This window comes from Neolamprologus brichardi, chromosome 23, assembly GCF_056152115.1.
Source record: "Neolamprologus brichardi isolate AB-2024 chromosome 23, ASM5615211v1, whole genome shotgun sequence".
NCBI classification, from domain to species: domain Eukaryota; kingdom Metazoa; phylum Chordata; class Actinopteri; order Cichliformes; family Cichlidae; genus Neolamprologus; species Neolamprologus brichardi.
The window spans coordinates 26,620,917-26,642,248 of record NC_142125.1 but is presented as its reverse complement, the minus strand read 5'-3'; the positions used below and the strand labels follow the sequence as shown (position 1 = coordinate 26,642,248).

The 21,332-nt window shown below is 42.0% G+C and overlaps 1 protein-coding gene across 1 annotated transcript in view; it reads left to right on the top strand.

Annotated features, from left to right (window-relative positions):
- Positions 1 to 16,512: 16,512 nt before the first annotated feature.
- The window catches only part of prox1a (prospero homeobox 1a), a 41,359-nt gene continuing 36,539 nt past the window's right edge, over positions 16,513 to 21,332 (top strand). The window contains exons 1-3 of the mRNA XM_006792808.3: positions 16,513 to 16,899; positions 19,851 to 20,272; positions 20,463 to 21,086. Coding sequence (XP_006792871.1) covers positions 19,922 to 20,272; positions 20,463 to 21,086 — 975 coding nt within the window. The 5' untranslated portion in view covers positions 16,513 to 16,899; positions 19,851 to 19,921. The remainder of the gene's footprint in view (positions 16,900 to 19,850; positions 20,273 to 20,462; positions 21,087 to 21,332) is intronic.

Genomic DNA, 21,332 nt, shown 5'->3' with positions numbered 1-21,332 from the left:
TGTAATAAAAGCACACAGTCATGCATTGGCCTCCCCAGAGCCCGGACCTCAACATTATTGAAGCAGTGTGGGATCATGTTGACAGAGAACAGAACAAAAGGCAGAAACATCCAAAGAAGAGCTTTGAATGTCCTTCAAGGAGCCTGGAGAACTATTCCTGAAGATGACTTAAAGAAATGAGAAAGAGAGTTAGCTGCATTCAGACTATGATGAAGAAAAAAGGAGGTCAGACAAAATATTGATATTCAAAATTGTTACAATCGCACATTTTTTCATTGTGCATTCCCATATGGAAAAGAAATAGTAAAAATTTATATGATTTACTCATAAAAGTGGCCACTTTCTCATTACTTTCATATATTGTTTTAGTAAGAATCCAAAACATACAAGTTTCATTATATAATTTTTCAAGGGATCTTATATGGATAACAAATTTCCCAGAGGAACCCACCCGAGGGATTAATAAAGTTATATCTTATCTTATCTTATCTTATATCTGTTTTTACTCTTGTATGCTTTTCATACAAGTTTCATACAAGACAGATACAAACTTTATAAGATTTATATATATATCTTTTCCATATCGTTTTGCATGTGCACTGCACCTTTTTCTTATTTTCCTAGTAAAATATAAAGAAATGAGTGGTGGCTCAAGATATTTCTGTGCGTCTTTAAAAATACTTTTTACAAAGTAATGTCCCTTAAAATAGCTGTAGAACAAGTAAATTGAAAAAAAAGTGAAATTAAAAAAAAATTCATCCTTTTAATCAGAAAGATGCTTAAAATAATCAAGCAGCAAAACATTTCCCTGAAAGAGGCCAGCGGTGGAGTTACAACATCACCAGTGAGAGCGGTTGTATAACATGTTCAAAATCAGAAAACTCAAAAATGTGTGCATGAGAGGATACGAGCACACTATCGCTAACAAAGGGCCTGACATGTATAAACACATGAACACACAGCTGCTTAACAACACCAATGTCAGATAACCCCCCCAAAAAATCCAGATGTTTTCACACAAACACACCATTTTTTATTTTTATGTGCACATTAAAACCCACGAGGTTTGGTGGTGTGCCAGAAGGTTGGTGTCACTGAGAAAGACCACCACGTACACTCTTTGCTGCATTGTCTCTACCTCTGTATTTCACATCTTCTCATCGTTTTTGCACACACACACTCGCTTCCTCTTTATGCATGTCCTCACACACACACAGGCAAATGAGCAGCACACTCAAACTAAATGGGTGGCCTGATGGTGAATCACTGTCATTTAGCAACAAAGACCTCAGCTTGTTGTCCCTTCATCCCTCTCTCCCCTCATCTGCCTTTTTTTCTTTCTGCATCTCTTTCTCTCTCTTTTTGGCCAGTATGTGTGTGTAATTGTTATTGCATGGAAAGCAAAACACAACTGTATACACAGATTAACACACAAACACATGTATTCAACTTGCACGTCTACCGTCACACATGCATACATGCATGAAACGCACACACACACCGTACGGGTGTATAATTACAGAGAGTGAAGCAGCACTAAGGAATAATTACAGAGGCTGGTTGCTGTTGTTGTTGTTGATTCCAACAAATAAACCAGTACACAAACAAGATGGAGGGGTGAGAAGCAGGTCAAGCCATTTTTGTGATACAGCACCATCTCCCTCATATCCATGTGTTTTAGTTTCATTTTGGTTTGTCTTTATCTGAACAAATGAAAGTACGCAGACACCTAAACGTTGCACCCAAGACTTATATTTATATAGAGCAAAATCACAACAAAAGTTGCCTCAAGGTCCTTTGCATTGTAAGTTAAAGGCTATACGATAGTACAGAAATAACCAGAACAATAAGATGACGGTCTTTGAGCAGACACTTTGGTGACAGTGGGAAGGAAAAACTCCATTTTAATAGAAAGAAACCTCTGGCAGAACCAGGCTCAGGGAGGGTCGGGCATCTGTTGAGACTAGTTAGTGGTGAGGGGAGGAAGGCAGGACAAAAGAAGATGTGGAATATATGTGTTGGCAACACATTCTCGCTCCAGGATGGTCAGGACCCCTACTTGTTGCTTTTTTATGCATTAGATGCCTGTTTACCATTGGTTTCTGCCATCTAGGCTACTGCTACACAACACCTGTTAGTCGGCAGAGAAAGATGACCTGCCAGTTAAATACTTTGCAACTTTCACACTTTGACTTTTGTTTATTTTCGCCTTTTTCTTTTCTAGTTAGGTTTTGGAACCAAAGCTTTCTTTTACAGGAAGATTGTACTTTGACTAAAAACACACATTTTCAAAAGCATCTTCCAGGCAGTCAAAGGTGACCTCCTCCAGTCTGCAACAATCCTATCTACCATTTCCTTGAGTTAACATGATCATGCATGCCACAAGAATGATCACCAAAGTATATTTCCTGCAGTCTCAAGGCCATGCTACACACAAGATTTGTTCCCACTGAGTGATAAGAGCATTAGTGGGAGGAGACCTGGCTCAGTCTGCACTCCAGTTCAAACTAAGAACTGTGGTATATGGGTTCGTTAGCTTCGTGCATGGTGCATGGTCACAATTATTCTAGGTGAGATGCATGGCAGTAACCTGTGATGTCAACATTACAAGAGCACTCAGAAAGTGCAACTCCACCCAAAAGGCAAAGGCCAAAATCTTAGGATATCATATTGAAAAGCTCTGTCCATGCCCTTTCGTGTGATACATTACTTGATATGGTATCTTTTTTTTTCAAGGTTAGCTATGACCTTGGGTGCTAACAAGGTCACATGCTTCACCAACCTATGTACTTATGTCCCCCCCCAAGGTCCCGCATATAAAAAAATTGTGCATAAAATAACGTTTTTGCTGAATTTTACATTTGGTGTGACCTTGACTCAATTTTCACCAAAGTTAAATGAGCTGGAGCTGTTTTTGGTATTTCCCATCACACAAAATTAGAAAATGATAATTGTGGATGCCACTGAATCTAACTGGATTGTAAGGTCTCAGAGGTAACGCAGATGGCAGAAGTGAGGATGCAAGACAGGCCTACTCGCAAAGCTAAGGAAACAGCCACACACAAACCCCTGCTATCCCTGCAAGCATTTTCCTCACCAACACCATTTTGCTTATTTTGTCCACAAAATAAGCAAACTGGAGCTACAAATTGCTAGAATGTTACTATGTTTGTGACTGCTTTGAGATAATTATAAAGGAGACCTGGATACAGCCACTCATCCTGGACGCTACAGTACAGCTGGCCGACCGCTCCACCCACTGTTACGACAGGAACAGAGACTCCAGCAAGCGCAGAGGAGGGGGCCTTGTACATAATGAGTGATGCACTACTGGTAAGATCATTCTCAACCACCGCTCTTCTCACCTGGAATTAATGTCTGTCATGTGTAGACCCTTCTAGCTGTCTAGAGAGCTCACAGTGGTAACCATAACTGCTGTATATATATGTTGCACCTGATGCTAACATTAACACATCTCTTTCCCATTTGTACAAAACTATAAGCAGAAAACAGCAAGCTCACCAAGAGGGAGTGCACATCACTGTTGGGTATTTTAATCAAGCTTGCCTAAAAACTGTGCTTCCCAAAGGCCTGGTAATGAACTAATCATTTGATTCAGGTGTGTTGACCCAGGATGCTATCTAAAACCTGCAGGACACCAGCCCTCGAGGTCTGGAGTTGCCCATCCCTGGTCTAAGGGTTCAGTTTCCCAGCTAAGGGTTGCTTTGCACACACAAAGCTGGTTGATGGTGAATACGAAAAAAGCTGCAGGACTTAATGGTGTACTTGGCAAGACATTAAAAGCTTGGGCTGACAGGCTATCAGGGGTTTGAACCATGATTTTCAATCTTTCCCTGACTTGAGCTACCATCCTATCTTGTCTCAAGCCAACCGGTATAATTATAACAGCCTAAACAACTACCTAACTTTGACCCATATGTCCATATCTCCATTGCCTTCCACTTAGAATACCCAGGGAACTATGTCACAATGCTCTTTGTTGATTACACTCCCTCCTTCATCATAATCATCCCATATAATGGATGACAAGCTATCTGACTGTCTCTGCTTGGATTAAAGACTTTCTTACCAACTGTTCACAAATTTACAGTTGCTGAGTCCTTTGCTGCACCACTTTACCAACACATTTCTTAAATTTGCTAAATGCTCTACTGCAGCTGGGGTCACATCTGTTTGCAAAGAGTCAGTGTACAGAGATGAGATACAGAAGGTGTCTGTGTGGTGCTCACCAGTAAAACCAAGGCGATGGTCAAGACTACAGAAGTCTTGTGAATGATCTCTTGGGGTCTGCCAACTTTACAGCAGTAGTTAAAAATCCTCATCAGAGACCACATCTCAAGTCTGGTGTTAGTGGCTTCTACTGCTCCATCATTGAGAGTCTACAGATATGCTGCATCACAGAGTGGTAAGCTGGAAAACTGCAGAGGGCTATCAACCATCAGCTGCCAACTGCCCTCGCTCGAGGACATCTCCAGCTTTCAGGGCCTCAGCAGGGCAAAGAAAATAACCAAAGCCCCTTTCCACCCTGGACAGCACTTCCTCAACCTCGTACCCTGTGGCGGGTGGTGCAGGTGCCTAAAGAGCCACACGTTTCTTCCCCCGGCTCATCAGAAATCTCAAACGCTGCAAATAAAAGAATGCAATACTTCTTCTGCAGTGAACACGGTCCCCTGAAAGCCCAGTCATGTCTTAAATATGCAAATGTGTGTCTCCTCTTCATACTCTTATTTTTTTTATATATATATATATATATATTATTATATAGTTTTAATGTGCAATGACAATAAACACTTCATTCCAGTCACTAGGTGGGATCAAACAACCTTTTCCAGCTCTTACATTATCTGCTTTAGGATTCCCCTTAATCAGTGGATACAGACTTGTCAAAGCCATAAAAATGGCTACAGATAAGGCATGTCCACATGTTACTGGCCTCATATATTGTTCTGTCTCTAATTAACCTCTCATTCATCTGTACTTTTACTCTTATTTTTTAAGGGCTTAATATCTCTTTTCATTCCCTGCATGGTATCAAAAGTTTTCCATCTACCACTCCAATATTTTCCCATCTTCCCCACATTTACACACAAATACACACTCACACACACATACTCATACACAAATACACCGTGCCCAGCTCAGTCACCTGCACTGAAGGTAAATGGAGTGTGAGGTTTTACTGGCGCCGTGATTGCGGGGTTTGGCTCGGGAGGAAATAAGTGTTTCGTTTGTTTATGTACTATCAGACAGCAGGTGGCGGAGTCAGCACACCACCTCCCGACCTGTAGCGAGGGAGAGAGGTGGACAGAGGTGGAAGCAGGGGTGGTGAGTCGAGGGTGGGACTCACAAAACTTAAGTCTAAACATCACTGTGACAAGAAGGAAAATACCCACCGGAAACATGGTGGAAAACTGACCCCACAATCCACGACACACTGTCGCAGAATCTCAACAAAAAGGGAATGTGAAGATAAGTGCGTGTCCATCTGGCAAGGAAAGTGTGCGTGTGTGTCTGTGTGTGCGCTATTCGTGAATGCGTGTGAATCAGTAGGGGAGGTGCGAGGTTGTGAGGGTGAGGGTTATCCCACTGTGTCACAGAGAAAGAGTAAAACAGGGAGGGAGGGAGATCTCTTGCATGTGGAAAAAATAGGGAGATGAAAAATGGACGATAGATGAGTGCCGTGCGAGGTGGCTTTGTTCTACTGAAGGGCTGGGTTCACCGGCAGATGAAGAGCTAACTCTTACCGGGAAATCACAGCTTGGCACAAACCTCTGTCTTTCATTTTTTTGTGCTCTTTATTTCTGTTCCTATCTCTCAGTTTTTCTTTTACTTTCTGGTCTCTTTGCTAACCACTTTTAATTTTTCTTGCCCTGTCTACGTGTATTAATTTAAACTCATCTTCTCGGCATCGCTATTCTTTCTGCCCTCATCCCAGTCAAACTCCATCAGCTTGTTTGTTCTCATTTTAATCTTGATCTGTGCACATCCGAGTCGACCTATCTTGCCTATGATCTACACCATTTTTCTCTTCTCAGAAACCAGACTTTTAAACTTGTTTCTTCAAAGGTAGCCTCGATCGATCCCTCCACTCTTTTCTCCTGCCTAATCTGTACTTCCAATTCTTGCTAGAACCATTAAAGTGTCCACAGAGTCTCATTTATGGATGTACCAATTCATCTTTGCCTCTCTTTGTACAGATCCTGATACCTAAACTCACAGTATCTGGTAACACACAGTACCAGTCCAGTAGGTGAGGCTAATATTATGCACCAATATCATGGTCTGACAGGACATATTTCACATTAGAAAAATCACACGGCACACCACCAAACAAAAATGTCACAAAAAGCATATTGATATTTTTTCCCCTGTCCACCAGGTGTAGCAGAATTTTGTCCCCAGTATACCTTTTTTGCTTTCTTCTGACCACTACACATGCTGGGGCCTTCATCTGGGTCAGAAGTTTCTCCAGGACCCAGGTCGGACTGACTACTTTTCCTTTTCAAATATTTATCTATTACTATTACTCACGCTGCGTCATCTCGCAGCATGAGTATTATGTAATTTCTTCTTCATCTTCTTCTGTTTTACTGGCAGTTGGCAACCCATTTGATTAGAGCAGGTAGTTGTACTGCCTTCTAGTGGAAGAGAATGTAATTGTTCTGTCCGTTACTCACGCCGATTGCTTAAAGTACTAATCAGGTGGAACCAGATAATCTTTCACGGCACACCTGATCATTTCTCTGCACAGTGGTTGGAGAACACTGGTCTAAACATCACATGGGAAAATTTTGTTTCACATACATGATTTCTCACTCTTATGTCATACAGAAAAAACAAATTCGATTTAAGTCATTTGGCTGTAAGAAACCTTTGGTTAATGACAGAAATTCATATACTACATTAGGATGTAAGCATGACTTGATATCCACATGTAGTCACATAAACTTTACTAGAAAAGTTATTCATTGGCATTAAACCTGATAACAAGTTAAGTAAAGCATTAAATACTGAAAGCAGCTCTTGAAAATGTGCTTTAAACTCAATGCAACATATTCTTCTCTATGTTGGGACCTCTTTCTGAAACACCAAAATCCAAAGAAAGACTCCCCAACTCAGGAAGCTAAACATCTGAGTAGCACTTACCGTTGTTCTGAGAAACCACAGCACTGAGAATTAAAGCTGCCCAGGTACACATTTAAACAGCAGGGGATCAATAAGTAAAGAAAATATACCAGGTGTCTTGACAGTGGGAAGAAACCATCTAGAAACCTTCACACATGAACAGAAAAAAACAAAAGAAAACACAAAAAACAATAAAAAGAAATTATTTGATTTTGAATACATGTTTGTTGTAGCTTGAATGTTCTCCAGTCATGAGTAGACGAGGTTCCTATTTAATAATTTTAGAAAGACAAAACTCATTGTCTAGATGAAATTTCTCTGATTAAAGTGAAATTAATGTAGAGATTAATAAATTCAAATATCCTTGTACTAAATTTAAAAAAAATCATGGGAACCTGCAACAAATCCCTCTGATCAGATTAATATAATTCCACATGCTAAATGAGGCTGGAATTAAAAGTAATGTGGAAAACATAACTCTGTAAATTGGTCGCAATGTTTCCTAAATGAAGCAACTATCAGTGTCATCAGCGCTGCCATTAATCACTGTCAAAGTAGCTACTATATTATGATAGATAGATATAGATATTCAGTGAAATTTGCAGTATATTAAAAAGGCCAACATAAAAAAATAAATTTAAAAAGCTGGAGTCACTGCGATGGTAATGATGTGACCATCAGTCACGATCTTAAAAGAATTCCTTCTAGACACGTTTACTTCAGCTACACTGAGCTTTACCTATTTAACTATCGTGCTAATTCAGCTTATGTGTGTTATAGTTTCATGAGTGCCCATGCTGCTGCGTTTAATAACCTAAGAACCCCATTATTGGCCGTGTTTTTACCCCAAACTTCTCTGGGTAAATGAGAGCGCCGGGCTGCTTCGGATCAGCCCGAGGCCTTTCCTTGCGTGCTCGGTAAAAGGGGCGGGAGGTAAACCTATGTTATTCAATTTCAATTAAAGTAGAGAAGAAGAGGAAGCTTTAATTGATTGCTGCCATGCCAAAGCTCGCTCTCTTGCTCTTCCTGTGTGTGTGTATGAGAGAGAGAGCCATGCTGACTATAGACACACACACACACAGATGTCCTACTTTTATCCTTGCTTGATTATACTCAGCTTGCTTCCTGTTTATGCTGGGGAACCAAGCGTGACATTTCAGATTACCACTGCATTTTATTTATTATAATTATATAATTGTACATGAAATGCAAGAAAAAAAATGTAATTAGTTATGTCTGCTTCGTGTTTTCTCTTGCCCCCCTCCCCATTCACATCTGCTAAATGACTGAAAAACGGCTCCGAACAGCGATGTGCACGAGATACGCTGAGAGGTTAATTCATTTTTATCTGTTGTGATTTTTTATTAAATAAAAAGAAAAAAAGTCAACAAACTCAACCCAACTGTTTGTTTAAGCCTCTGTCCCTGTCCAGAGCTTATTCTAATGTGCCAAGGGCTATCATTATAATACCCCATGCAAATATGGCCATGGTATTACATCGAGTGTAGTTTGATCCCCAAAGTGATGGCGACTCAAAACATCCTGAAAGTCTGCCTGCCTGTTACATTGTTTGCAAAATGACACGGGTCAATAGGCAGATCTGAAACAGGGTAAAAAAGGAAGAGAGAAAACTGCTTTTACTAAGTTTGTTTTTGCTCTTTTTTTGTCTTTTTTTTATCCTTTGTTTGTTTGCATTATTTGTGCTGGGATTTTTCTATTCTGCACCTCCTCGTCCCTCATCGTGCTTTTTTGGCTGAGCTACAAGGTGTTAATGAAAGCGTTTCAGGCAAACATGTTGATTTTTGTTTCCATGGGGATCCAGAAGGCCTCACAATGTCACAGAGGCTTCGGCCAACAGACTGGCGAAAAGCACTGCTGTCTCTTTTTTTTCGCCCCTCTTTTATTCGCCGTTTCTTCTTCTCCACTCTCCATTTTCTTTTCTTCTCTTTTTTTTAATGGATTCTTTCTGTTGGTTTAACTCTTCAGCCTCCCCCTCTGTGTCTCTGCCTTTACCGTTTGTTTTCGCTTATCCGTCTTTTTAAAGCATCTCTGTTTCTCTTTTTCGCTGCCACTTTTTCCTCTCACTCTTTTTTCCTCTTCCTGACCCTCTCTACTCCGCTTACCCCCTTTCTTCTTTTGTTGTCATTTATGTGTGAAGAGCACTGATAAATGAAGACAAACACAGCAGTGTCTGTGTGTGTGTGGGTGTGTGTCTGAGAGACGGACGCCAGCTCTCTGATAGCATTGTTAGCCTCTCCACCTCTCCTCACTCCACTGCACATCCAGCTACAGGCTTTCTTCCCCCCTCCTCTCCATCCATCCAGGCCCCGAGCCAAGAAGGCAGCTTTGGGGGCCAAGTCAGGACAGGATGGAGGCTTCATTGTGGGGCTGCAGAGGGCGTTGGTGCTGGAGGATGAGGACCGGGGATCCAGGCCAAGTCCCAGACCCAAGACCCTGATCTGGCTTGCCAGTCAACCCACTAAAGGGCCTTCGTGGCTGGGCACACCATCAGGACAAGAGGGGAGGAGCTGGAGGCTGGAGGTCTCAGCAGCGGTAATGGCGGTGGCTAGATTAAGACCTTCTCTTAGAATCGGCACAATGGAGAAGGTCTACAGCGAAGCTCCGCGCAGACACACACACACACATGCACACATACACAGCGCCTCTATTCAGCTTCGTCCATGTTGCTCATCAGAGGCAGAAAAGCATGAATAAATACATGAGCAGCGTAGAGGCTCCATAGGTCTGATAAAAAGAAAGAACACACATGAATTACTGGGACTGAAAGAAAGAATGGTAAATTGAAAAGAGGAACAGATGAATAATTTCGATGGTTTTGTACTACAGTAATTGTGATGGAAGAAAAAAAACGAGGGGTAAGGAGGAGGATGAATTATGAAAATCCTCAGTTCCCCTGAGCTCACAAAATGGAATAATTAGGAAAAGTTAGGAAAGAGCCAGTTTGAAAATTAATTGCAACAACAAACTTTCTGAGCTGTGGTGGAAGTTATATCAGGGTTACTGCAGCACACACACACACAACACTGGCTGCTGATGGTTGTGCTCTTCAATCGCAACATGCAGCTATTCTTTAAAAATCTTACTAGATGGTCCCCCTGCGCTACTTATGACAACTGTAATCATGTTAACACAGACTGGTTCTGTTGCAAGTGTTATCAAATCAGTTTCTAATTCATTATAGCAGATAATGCAGTGTTATTTGTGCTGCAGTTCTTTCTAAACATCTGCTACAACCACCACAGCTAATATAATTAACAGCACAACCACTAGCTTCTGTATCACTAAGCATGACAGTATGTATATGAATATGTCATGCATAAGCAGAAAACTTTTGTCTCTGCACCGGCTTTCTGAAGAGATCAAGGTTCTGTTTGGTTTCTGTCTTTCTGGATGTTTCCTAATTTAGCCCACTGTCCACCCGCCTGTGGTACTTAATGTAAGGTGCACTGTAAACCTGAAAAGGTTAGAATTTAATTTAGTAGCTTAATATGCAAAATAGTTGAAATTGATCAATAATAATATGAAGTAACTCAAATAGAAGGAAATGTTTGATAAACTATTTGAGTCAGTAGGACTGCTTTTTATCATCACTTAATTTATGTAAGCATTGAGGTTTACAGTGTATGTAAATCATATCGATTTGATATGGACTTTAAAAGTTAACACTTTAAAAGTAATGCTTTACATATTATGTTTGTTACTTCATCCTTTTTGCGCGTGTATTTACAGCAACACAAGCTTTGTGTTTGTTCGCTGCTTGATGTTGTCAGCCTTTATGTTCCTATATATTTCTACTTTATATTTTATCCATCACTCATCTGTTTGTTAAAGCTATGTATAACATACAGGGTTTATCTAAGAGAATCGTCTGCTGTGCTTTTAATGCTGCGGCCGTTCACCAGGAACAATCCAAACACTTTTAGGAAAACCGGATACGTGACTTTCACGATGCTTCCGGTTGGTAGCATAACAACTACAGTGGCTGCAGACATGTTCACAGAACTGTGGGACAATTTGACACACATTTTGTATGTAAAGCTTTATATTCCACCATGTATTTTAACATTTACCACATGCTTTTATGTTTATTACTTAAAAAATACAACCTTTTGAAATCAGATTATTCTTTTTGATACACCCTGTACTGTTTATATGTACTTCCACACATGAACACATTTTGCAATAGATGTCACGTCCACAAGTCCATGTGCTCTAAAACACTAAACCCTCTACCAGCTTATGATTTTAAGCTGCTTCCCTTGTAAGATCTTGAGAACTTCAGAGTTCGGCAGCTGCACAGCTAGAAGTAACTGAAGCTACGTGAGCATTTTAAGTGGTGCAGTCGAGTACATCAAGTCTTGTCTTAGGATATTTAGTGATTTAGGATAACATGAAAATCTACATTGTATTTGCAGTATATTATTTGATCTTTGGACCCATACAAATAAGCTGTGGTTAGCTTCTGGGGAGCCCCATTTCACAAATAACTGTCTAATACATCAGGGGTGACAAAGTCTCTGAACCGGCCCACGTGACTGATTGGGAAATGTGAAGGAAGGCATAAATGTTGGCCTTTTAACTGTATTTTGATAAGTCTTAAAGCTTTTTCTACTGATAAAGACTGCTCACATAGCTGTTCGTATTACACCAAAGTAATTAAGTCATAGATAAACAAATAAATGACAGCAAGGGTTCTATTATCCCACTGTCTACTATAAAAATGTGTGTGTTTTTAAACAATGCATTCAAAGAAAAAATAAAAAGAAACAGGACATTTTCAGTGTTATGATTTATGATTGAGTTTTTTGTTGTATGATTCTTTTTCTCATATTAAAGATGTCTCTTTTTTGCAGTGTGGAAGTGGGAGCTTCACTGGTCTGGAGTTTGACATGCCTGTTACACATTATCATGTTGGAATTTGTATTTTCCTTGATTTAAACTGAACTATTAAGGCATTCAAATTGGAAATAACTGAAGGAATCCAACAGTTTATGACACATTTAAGGCTGTCTGCATCATTTCTAGTCTACCTGATGAGTAGAATAAAGCAAATACAGATAAATGCATCAACACTGTTCCTAATTTGCTCACTTTGGTGCAACTTTGAATATTTTTAGATGCATTACGAGTGGCAGGATGAAGAAAACACGTGGAAAGCAAAGCGAAGAGAGAGAAGATCAGAAAGTTCACAAGTATAAATAGACCCGCGGGGACACTGTGTGTTGCTTTATTGAGCACTGTTCGTTTCCTTTGTGCCAGCTAATGTCTGTGTTTCTGCTCACAGAGGAGAGTAGAGGAGCCGAGATACCTGGTAATGTCTGCAATAAGACCTTTTCACCACCTCTTACCTCTTCACCTATACTATACGCTACTTCTGTAGTCAAAGTGTGCGTTCATGCTCGCGTGCGTGTGTGTGCGTTTGCATCAGAGCTCTCTCAGAAAGGACCCTGGGACCCTCCTCGACAGTGAGAGCTTTTAGCTCTTCTTCGCTAATGTCCTGAATAATGGCATCTTGATGGAGAGCAGACGAAAAGAGACAGGAGAAAGAGGGAAAGGGTGAGGACAGGGAGAGAGAAAGAGTGCGTCAGGAAGAGGGGGGGGGACAGAATGAGAAACCTCTGCATCCATCTGTCTTTACCTCCAGACCTCCATCAGTGGCAGGCCTATCATTATTCCCTCACTATGCCCTTCTATTTTCATTATTCCCTTTTTGTGTATTTTTTCAGCGTGATGATAATCCACATATATCTTGTTCTTGCAAAAAGACAGTGCCAGTGTGTGTGTGCACATAAGGAGTCCTTACATGACATAGCAAGCCTTTTAGCAAAGTGAAATTTTGATGATGTTCAAGTATTATTTTGAAGAAAAAGGGACTATGCTGTTTTTAGCGACATTAGCCGAAGCCACTGCAGCAAATCCTCCAGATGCACCTTTAATAACTGCTGCTAGAAAAAAAAAATCTACTTCTCTACTTAAAGTGCAGAGGAAAAAGATTCTTTTGTGTGTGTGTCCCCCACTCCACCCACACCTTTATTCTGTACATAATTTGGATCTCAAGATCTAACATAAGTCCACTGAGCAGCAGATCTGATGTTGCCGCTTCTTCAGTCTGTGGCTGAAACAGAAAAGTGGAACTGGGAGAAAACTGTCTGAGGCGTGCGAGATAACGCAGGTTCCTCTTTAGCGCCAAAAAGAAAAGCATCACTTTTTCTGAACCTGTGGTGAATTCCATTTATTGCAACAGTTTTCTTCTTCTTTAGCATCACCTCTCACATTAAAGACGTGTACTCACTGCTCTTTGACGACAACTAAAACTACAGTTGTGCTGTGACTCACAGAGCCAGCTTTAACATGTTGGAGCTTCTTCCACATGTTTGCCTGCAGACTCTGATTCCTCCACAGTGTCTGAGATTTACTGGTTTCAGGCTGCCTCAGGTGGTGTTTTCAACTATTTCCCTTCCCTGCCGTGGATCCGAGCTCTAAAGGTGACTTGCACTGTGGGCTGTTTGACCACGACTTGTGTTTGGACAGTCAGTTTGGCTCTTTGGCTAAATCCTAAAAAAAAAAACAGAAACAACAACAACAACAAAAAAAAACGAGCAGTGGGGTCAGTTTGATTAAAAGCCTCAGTGTTGCTGTTTGAGTTGTAAGGTCACACTGGGATGTACTGAGTAAACTATAGAGACTGATCATGGTGACTGACCGTGACCGAAGCACACACACACACTTTCTCTTTCACACAGTTCACACAACTTCCACCTCCTATCCCCTCTCTCTCTCTCTCTCTCTCTCTCTGTTTCACTCAGGTCTCTCTCTCTCCGTCTGTCCCTCATTGAGTCTTCTCGCCCGTTTGCGCGCTCCCGCTCTCGCTCCAGCACCAGGCGCGCACACAACAGACACAGTTTGCGGGGGTCATCGCCACATCAGGCAAGTAAATAAAAGGGAAGTCAGCGAGTTAAACATTAAAGCGTTTATTTTCAACCCATCGCGGTGAGAAACATGTTTCGTGTCTGTGTTACTGCTGTGGGTTTAAATGACAATTACCACGATACACCATCTAAAACATATATATATTTGTATTACTATATTAGTATTTCTAATTATTGTATTTGAAATTTAACAGTAGCCTCTCTCAGTTTGACATTTCCCCCCCGCTGTTTACAGTTTTCAGCAGCAGCACCGTCTCCTCCTCTTCTGTAAGATAAGATCATTATTCTCCACCTATTCTGGCCTCACACTGAGGATTTTTAAATATTTTATTACTATTTTATTTTTTTGGTACAGGCCAAAAGGTTTTTTTTTTTCTTATATCTTCAACTTTCTGCTCCTGTGTCCGGGTCTCCCAGATTGGTGCAAATTCGCGTGCGCATTAAGACAAAACAATAATGTGGAAGTTAGCGAACTTCTAAATGGCATCACCCAGTGCGCCGTGGCTCAAATAGGTCACAACTTTTATAGCTTATTGTTAAGTGTGTGTGTGTGTGTGTGTGTGTGTGTGTGTGTGTGTGTGTGTGTGTGTGAGAGAGAGAGAGAGAGAGAGAGTGAGAGAGTGGGGGTTGGTTAAAAAAGGAGATCTGTGTGCTGTATTCTGGTGAAGTTCAGCTGCCGTTTCTCTTTGTGCTTAATAATGTGGCAGCCGATCATTAGAAAAAGAAAAAGAAAAAATGAAATAAGAGGCCCTGAATGCCTCTGCACGCGAGGACAACCCGCATGGCACGAAACACACTCGTGTCTCCTCGGGGGGGATTTCTTTTTCTCCCTCTCGCTGATTTGTAATTTAATATTTGTTTGTTTTCTGCATCACGAAGCTGCCACAGAGCGCTTTGAATAATTGCGCCACGAATGAAATGTCCACTTCTTTAATTGAATTAAGTGACGCTGAGGTTTAATTCTGGGGGGAAACTAAAAGGCGGGGTTTTGAAAAAGCACCTTAAAAAAGCAACTTTTGAGATGCGATTTTTAGAGAAGGAAATCTTTCACACACGAAACGCGTAATAAAAAGAGAGCGCAGGAATCTCCAGCCTCGCCTCAATCTAAGGAAGTTTTTTTTAAAAAAAAAAAACATCGAATTCGTCTTAAAACGTTTTTCATTATTATTATTATTATTCTATTAAGCCAAATTGTTAAATTGTGTCTTTTTTTTCTTGGGTTTAATTCAGTTTTTATTTTAAGTCCTCCCCTGAGAAGTGATGTAGACTTCCAAACAGTTTAATACGCACTGTATAAAATTAAAAGACTCATTTTGAGACTCTTAAAAAATCACTGGTGTTTTTCATTAACCTCTTGTGATTCGGATTTACTCGTCTGATCTGTGAAAACGGTCAGTGAAGTTCCGTGAACCTCCACACTGTAGGAACGTGACGGCAGTAGCAAACACACATCTCCAACAGATTTTTCCTTCTGCAAATAATTTACACCTCTCACATAAAAACCGCAGTAAAAGCAAGAAGCTTTAAAGCGATAGTTCAAATCTGGGTGAATCTCCTGGATCTGTGAGCAGCTCGTGGCTTTTTAAAGGCCCATGTGCGTGATTTAAGCTTAGAAATATTATGCGTTCGCCCCCGTTATTCTGTTTTATTTACAACTCTGCCTGCTAGAGGACAGACACCGACACAAACACAGAGTCCTCCAGCTCTTAAGCCTCTGCTCTGCTGAAGTGCCCTTGAGCAACAGCGCTTCCCTCGCAGCTCCAGGTGTTCTCTGACCTCTGATCTCTGGATAAGAAGGGAGTTTTCCCATCAACCAGCAGCAGCGGGGTGTTTGTCTGAGTCTCGGTAACTTTCTTTACGCTGAGCGGCACAGAGGTCTCCGATTGCGCACGCGCAATTAAAGATGAACAAAAAGTAGTAAATGAATGTTTTGTTTTTTTTAATGCAGACGATGAACGCAAAGAAACATTAAACGAATTAAAGCTAGTGTTTATTGAATCGTTAATGACACAGCTGAGAACATCCAGCACCAAACCAGCTGTCACTCAAACTCTTTTTTATTGAAAAGCAAATTATTTTAAAATTTTAACCATATTTAATCAATAATAAAAGTCACGTGATGCCTTTTAGATTGAACTCAAAGTATACATTTATTCTAGAAAAACTAAAAAAAGGAACTTTTGGAGAAAGACTGGTGAACTGACTTTCAGTTTACCCGCCGCGTGCTCCTCTCTCCTCTCCTTGCTCTGGGAGCGCGCTGTTAACCGCGGGGCTCCTTATAAATAAAATCCACCGTCCCCGGCTCCCCTTCCTTATTGGTCAGGTGGAGCCATTACCTCACTGTGTCGGCCGGTGACGCAGCGTCTTCACGTATCCTTCACGCGCGTCTCTTCTTGTTTCTTCACTGAGAGTCTTGCCGTCGGTCAGAGACGAGCCGAGGAGTGCCGGACGGAGCGGGTGCGCTCGATACTAAACACTTCCCATCCCGGGAGGAGAGCGGCGCTCTCTCTCCCCCTCTCGCGCGCTCTCTCTCTCTCATTCTCCGCATCTCTCCTATCGCTCTCTATCGTGCGCACACTTCTCCGCGAGCGTCTCTCTGTTGTCTCCCTCTCTCTCCCGCACACACAGACACGCTCACGCCCGCGCGCGTGCACGCTCTTGCATACGTCTCCACTTTGCCGTAGTAAATTACGGCATTGATCTCAACGGCGAGCGCGGATCTGTCTCTCGCGTTTGCATCCCGTTTCTTTTTTTCTCCCCTTCTCGACGGAGCGACTTGGAGAAAGGCTCGAGAGAGAGAGAAGTAAGTACAAACTCTTATTCTCCGTGTTTGTGTCTGCTGCCTGTTAGGAACACGCGTGGCTGTGAATAACCCGAGTGCAACTTCACTCGCACTGCCTCCAGTTCGTGGACATCTTTTGCCTCACAGCTTCGATCCAGATGGCTCAGTTTAATCTCGGGACTGTTTTACAATCTGCTTCTGCTGAAAAACAAAACACAAAAACAGGCCGACTGTGAGGAAGGACTTTTAAAAAAAATGATACATGAAAGTTTGTTTGAAATTTGAACTCAGACTCTTGGTTTTATTTGGTTTTGTCAGCGCGTGTGCGCGCACACACATTCCCTTCTTTCGCGTTTTATGGTTGATGGATAATTGTTATTTTTGAAGGGGTAAAAATTCAGTTTCTTGTTATCAGTTTTGCAATTAAAGCCAAACGCGGGCGGGTTTCTCTCTTCCTTCTTTGCTCTTTATCCAGTTTATCCACTAACTAAGAGAATAAACGGCGGGTTGAGTGGAAAAGCCCGTGTCGTGTCATGATCGTGGGCTAATGGTTGTTTGGAATATGACTAAGATCTCCGTGTAAGTGTGGTCCACAGTCTGTTTCCCCCTCGGACTGTGCACGGCTTCGCTTTCCGCTCAGAGCGCACACAGCGAGCTGCAGCAACAAGCTGTGATCGCCTTCACTTTTTAAGCTTTCCCCGTTTTTAACTCAATCGAGACAAAACGAACTAAAAGAAGGAACAAAACAAGTGTAATATTTAATTGTTTTGTAAGTATTTATGATTTGGAACTATTACATTTACATTATGAAGGCAAAGGTATTTAAACGTCAGTTTAAAGTTAAAAAGTCACGTAGCGCTTTGTATTCCTTTGTGAATTGAAATCTAACATTTACACGTATTAATCACTAACTTCCAATTTCAGTTCTCAATTACAGAGCCAGATATTCCTGCCCTTTAATTTCAGATTAAAACAAAAGTTTCAGTTTTGATCCAAAAAAGCCACACACACTCTCACATCTCCTTTTTCTCCACCTCACCTTCAACAGAAGCTCATTTTTTAAAAAAAGAAAGAAAAGTTCATCCAACTTCTATTAAAATTCATCTGTGAGTAGATGAACCTTTGGAGCTGCTGTGTATTTCTGAGGTGTCCCTGTCTTCTGTTTGTTTAGTGTTTTATTAAAGCGGTCAGACCCGGGCATTCTCAACTTGAACTAAGACGCCAGTTTCAAAATAGGTTGTCGAGCTCTTTGGACCTCACTAATGTAAACTGTTTGTGTCCCTTTTTCCCTGTGTGTGTGTGTGTGTGTGTGTGACAGACCACTGCACAGAGTAATGCTGAAGAACCAATAATGCAAACACAGACCAATGTGTGTATGCATGCGTGCTCAGTATATGTGTGTGTGTATCTGGGTCAGTCCCTGGCTCTGCGCTGAGGGAACATGTTTTTCCTGAACACCTAACAGCAGCAGAACTGGCATAAGTCATATTCAAACTAACCATTCTCATTTGGTAATGGCCCCAGCAGGAACACGCCGGGGTCTGCTTTGATCGGCTGCTGTTGACTGATGCAAAAGCATCTTGCTTTTCCGAGCGTATGCGTGTGTGTTTAGTCTTTTTCAGATGGGCCTGAAATCGTACCCGTTTCTGGCCGATGTACGAGCTGCAGAACTGTTGTTGTAAAGCTGGACACTCTTAATTTGTGAATCATTTCCCTAGTCTAGAAACTGAAATCCTTTGCAAAACAGATGCAAACACGTAACATGGGAAACACTGTCTGTGTTCACCAGTGCAGGTACAAGTGCAAACAATTTGCGCCTGCTTGAAAACAGACGAGCTGAAATGTTTTAATTGTTTTTTTTTCCTTCACAGTTTGAAAACTTTGCGGTTTGCACTCTTGTGCATCTCATTTTGTGTGATTCAGCTATGAGGCAACTTCTGTAGGAATGAAAAGCAACCTATTGCACAGGTAGTGAAAGCTCTGAGCTCTGGGTGTTTCCAATGCTTCAGCAGAGAAACTTAACCTTTCACGGTCACTGTGCGTGCCCCTCTTTGTGTTTGCCATATAGCAGATAAGCCCCACTCACACATGGCAGCACGAGAAACCCACTTTTAATTATTCAGCTCATACAGCATGTGTTAATAACTTTTGTGTGTGTGTGTGTGTGTGTGTGTGTGTGGGGGGGATAAAATAATTTCACAAACAACTAAATTCACTGCAAAATACAACATAAAAATATATTTCTTCCAAATCAAAAAGAAGCAGAAAAAAATCAGGCAGATCATAAAGTGAGGGGAAAAAAACGGGTTTATTTTTCTTCACAGTGGAGTTGAATGCCCTCTGTCAATACGAGAGAGCTTGTCAATTCTTCACAGCTTCTCACAAGATGCAGAAATCAAGGTTAGCCCCCAGGAGACGAGGAGGAAATGGGAAATTATTTTGGTTATTACAGGCAGGTGTTACTTCTCTGCGGGAATATCTCCTTGAACTATTTTAAAGAGTGTGTTGTTTCTCGCTGTGGTTCCCTTGGCTTTTGGTCAAGAAATGAACCGTGTCCTGTTTTTGTATTTCTCCAACTGTTAGATCAATAAAAGAAAGAGCTTCTCCTCTTTTTCTTTAAATTCCTTTAATTATTATGTACTCTGATGCTTCATATAGACGACAGAGATAGGTTTTTCCTGTTTTTTTAACAGCAGATTCCTTTTTTATTACCTGTCGTCATCCAGTGTCTCTAAAATGTGTTAAATTTACATTGTTAGTGTAATTTTCTAATTCAAAATGAAAGTTTTTTTGGAGAGAAGGCCACTGATTTTTTGTCTTTAAATATAATTACCAATTTCAGCGAGTGGCCTTCTTTCAGATCCTTCCTGTCTGTAAAACCGGAGCCACGTAAGACAGATCAGAGGTGGAAATGAGAAGTTTCATTAACTGCCAGTAAAAGGTGTTTCCTCGTGTTTGTTGTTGTTGATCAGGTACCCCCTCTGATCCTGTGTGCGTGTGTCTGTGAGGACCCCTGGTCATGTCTGCTTAGCTGCCCTGCGTGATGCCTGATCATGACAGCACCACCCTCCTAACAAGACAGACCAAGCGCCGACGTGTTGACATCGGGGTGAAAAGGACTGTGGGTAGCGCAATATTCGCCCGCGCCAGGGACACCCTGATCGACAGAATGAACCAATCCCACGGCCCCGATCAGGACGACGACTGCTCGCTGGTCGGTCACAACCACGGGGCAACCAACGGTGATGGCGAGAAGTCGAACGTTCTGAGAAAGCTGCTGAAGAGGGCGAACTCATACGAGGACGCCATAATGCCTTTCCCTGGGGCTACGATCATCTCTCAGCTCTTGAAAAACAACATGGGGAAGAACGGAGGCAGTGACTCGGGTTTTCAGGTACAGAGAAACACACGGAAACAGGAAGTAGTTAGAAAATGAATAAATGTCACTATTTAGACACTGTTTCATTGAATCTTTCTCTCTTTTTACCCTTCCAATCAACCAAGAATGTAGTCTTAAGTCCTCCTTCATGGATCTGTTAAATTATTCATTGTTATTAAGTCAGTGCTGCTGTCCTTCATCACAGGGGAGTGGTGCTCTGTCCAGTGGAGGCTCAGAGATCCAGGCCGAGGACGCCTGCAGCAACTCTTCCCGTGATCGGGACAGCCCGTCTGACTGCCTCTCTCCTGGGCCTCCTCTGCCCCCTCCATCTTCCTCCTCCTCCTTCGGGCGGCCACCCCCTCCTACAACCCTCAACTCCCACGCTCCCTCTCAGCCCCTCTCCCTTTCCTCCTTCGAATTGGACCGGCTGTCCGACGAGCACCTTCGTGCCAAGCGCGCCCGTGTAGAAAACATCATCCGTGGCATGAGCCACTCTCCGCTGGTCCGACCCAATGCCGGCGACCACAACCAAGAGAGCAACCGCGAAAATGAGAACAGCAGCAACAACAGCAACAGCAGTAACGACAACAGAGGCGACGGCAACGGCCACAGCACCAGCAGTCACAGCCGGAGCGACTGCCCCTCTTCTCTGCTGAGCTCGCCAGGCTCGCGGGGTGGCATGGTTGGAGTCGGCGAGGTCTACAGGGAGAATAAGAGAAAGCAGCGCCTGCCACAGCAGCAGCACAGCTTCACCCAGCTGGTGTGTTCCAGGCAGGAGCAGAGGCAGGAAGAAAGAAGGCAGCTCAAGCTACAGCTGGAAGACATGCAGGTTGGTAGTGGAGTAGTTACTAAAATATAACAAATACATTGTTGGTTCCTTCCTCTGTAGTTTTTATGATTTAAAACTAGGACGTTCTCCAGAGTTTAAGGGTCTAGGCACCGAGAACATGAAGCTTTCACCTTTACAGTCTAATAAAGGGCGATTGTCTTTTAAGCATAACAAAGAATCAAACTTTTAATACATTAATGTCGGCTCCTTTGCTCTTTACGACGAGAAAAATAAAATAGGTGATGC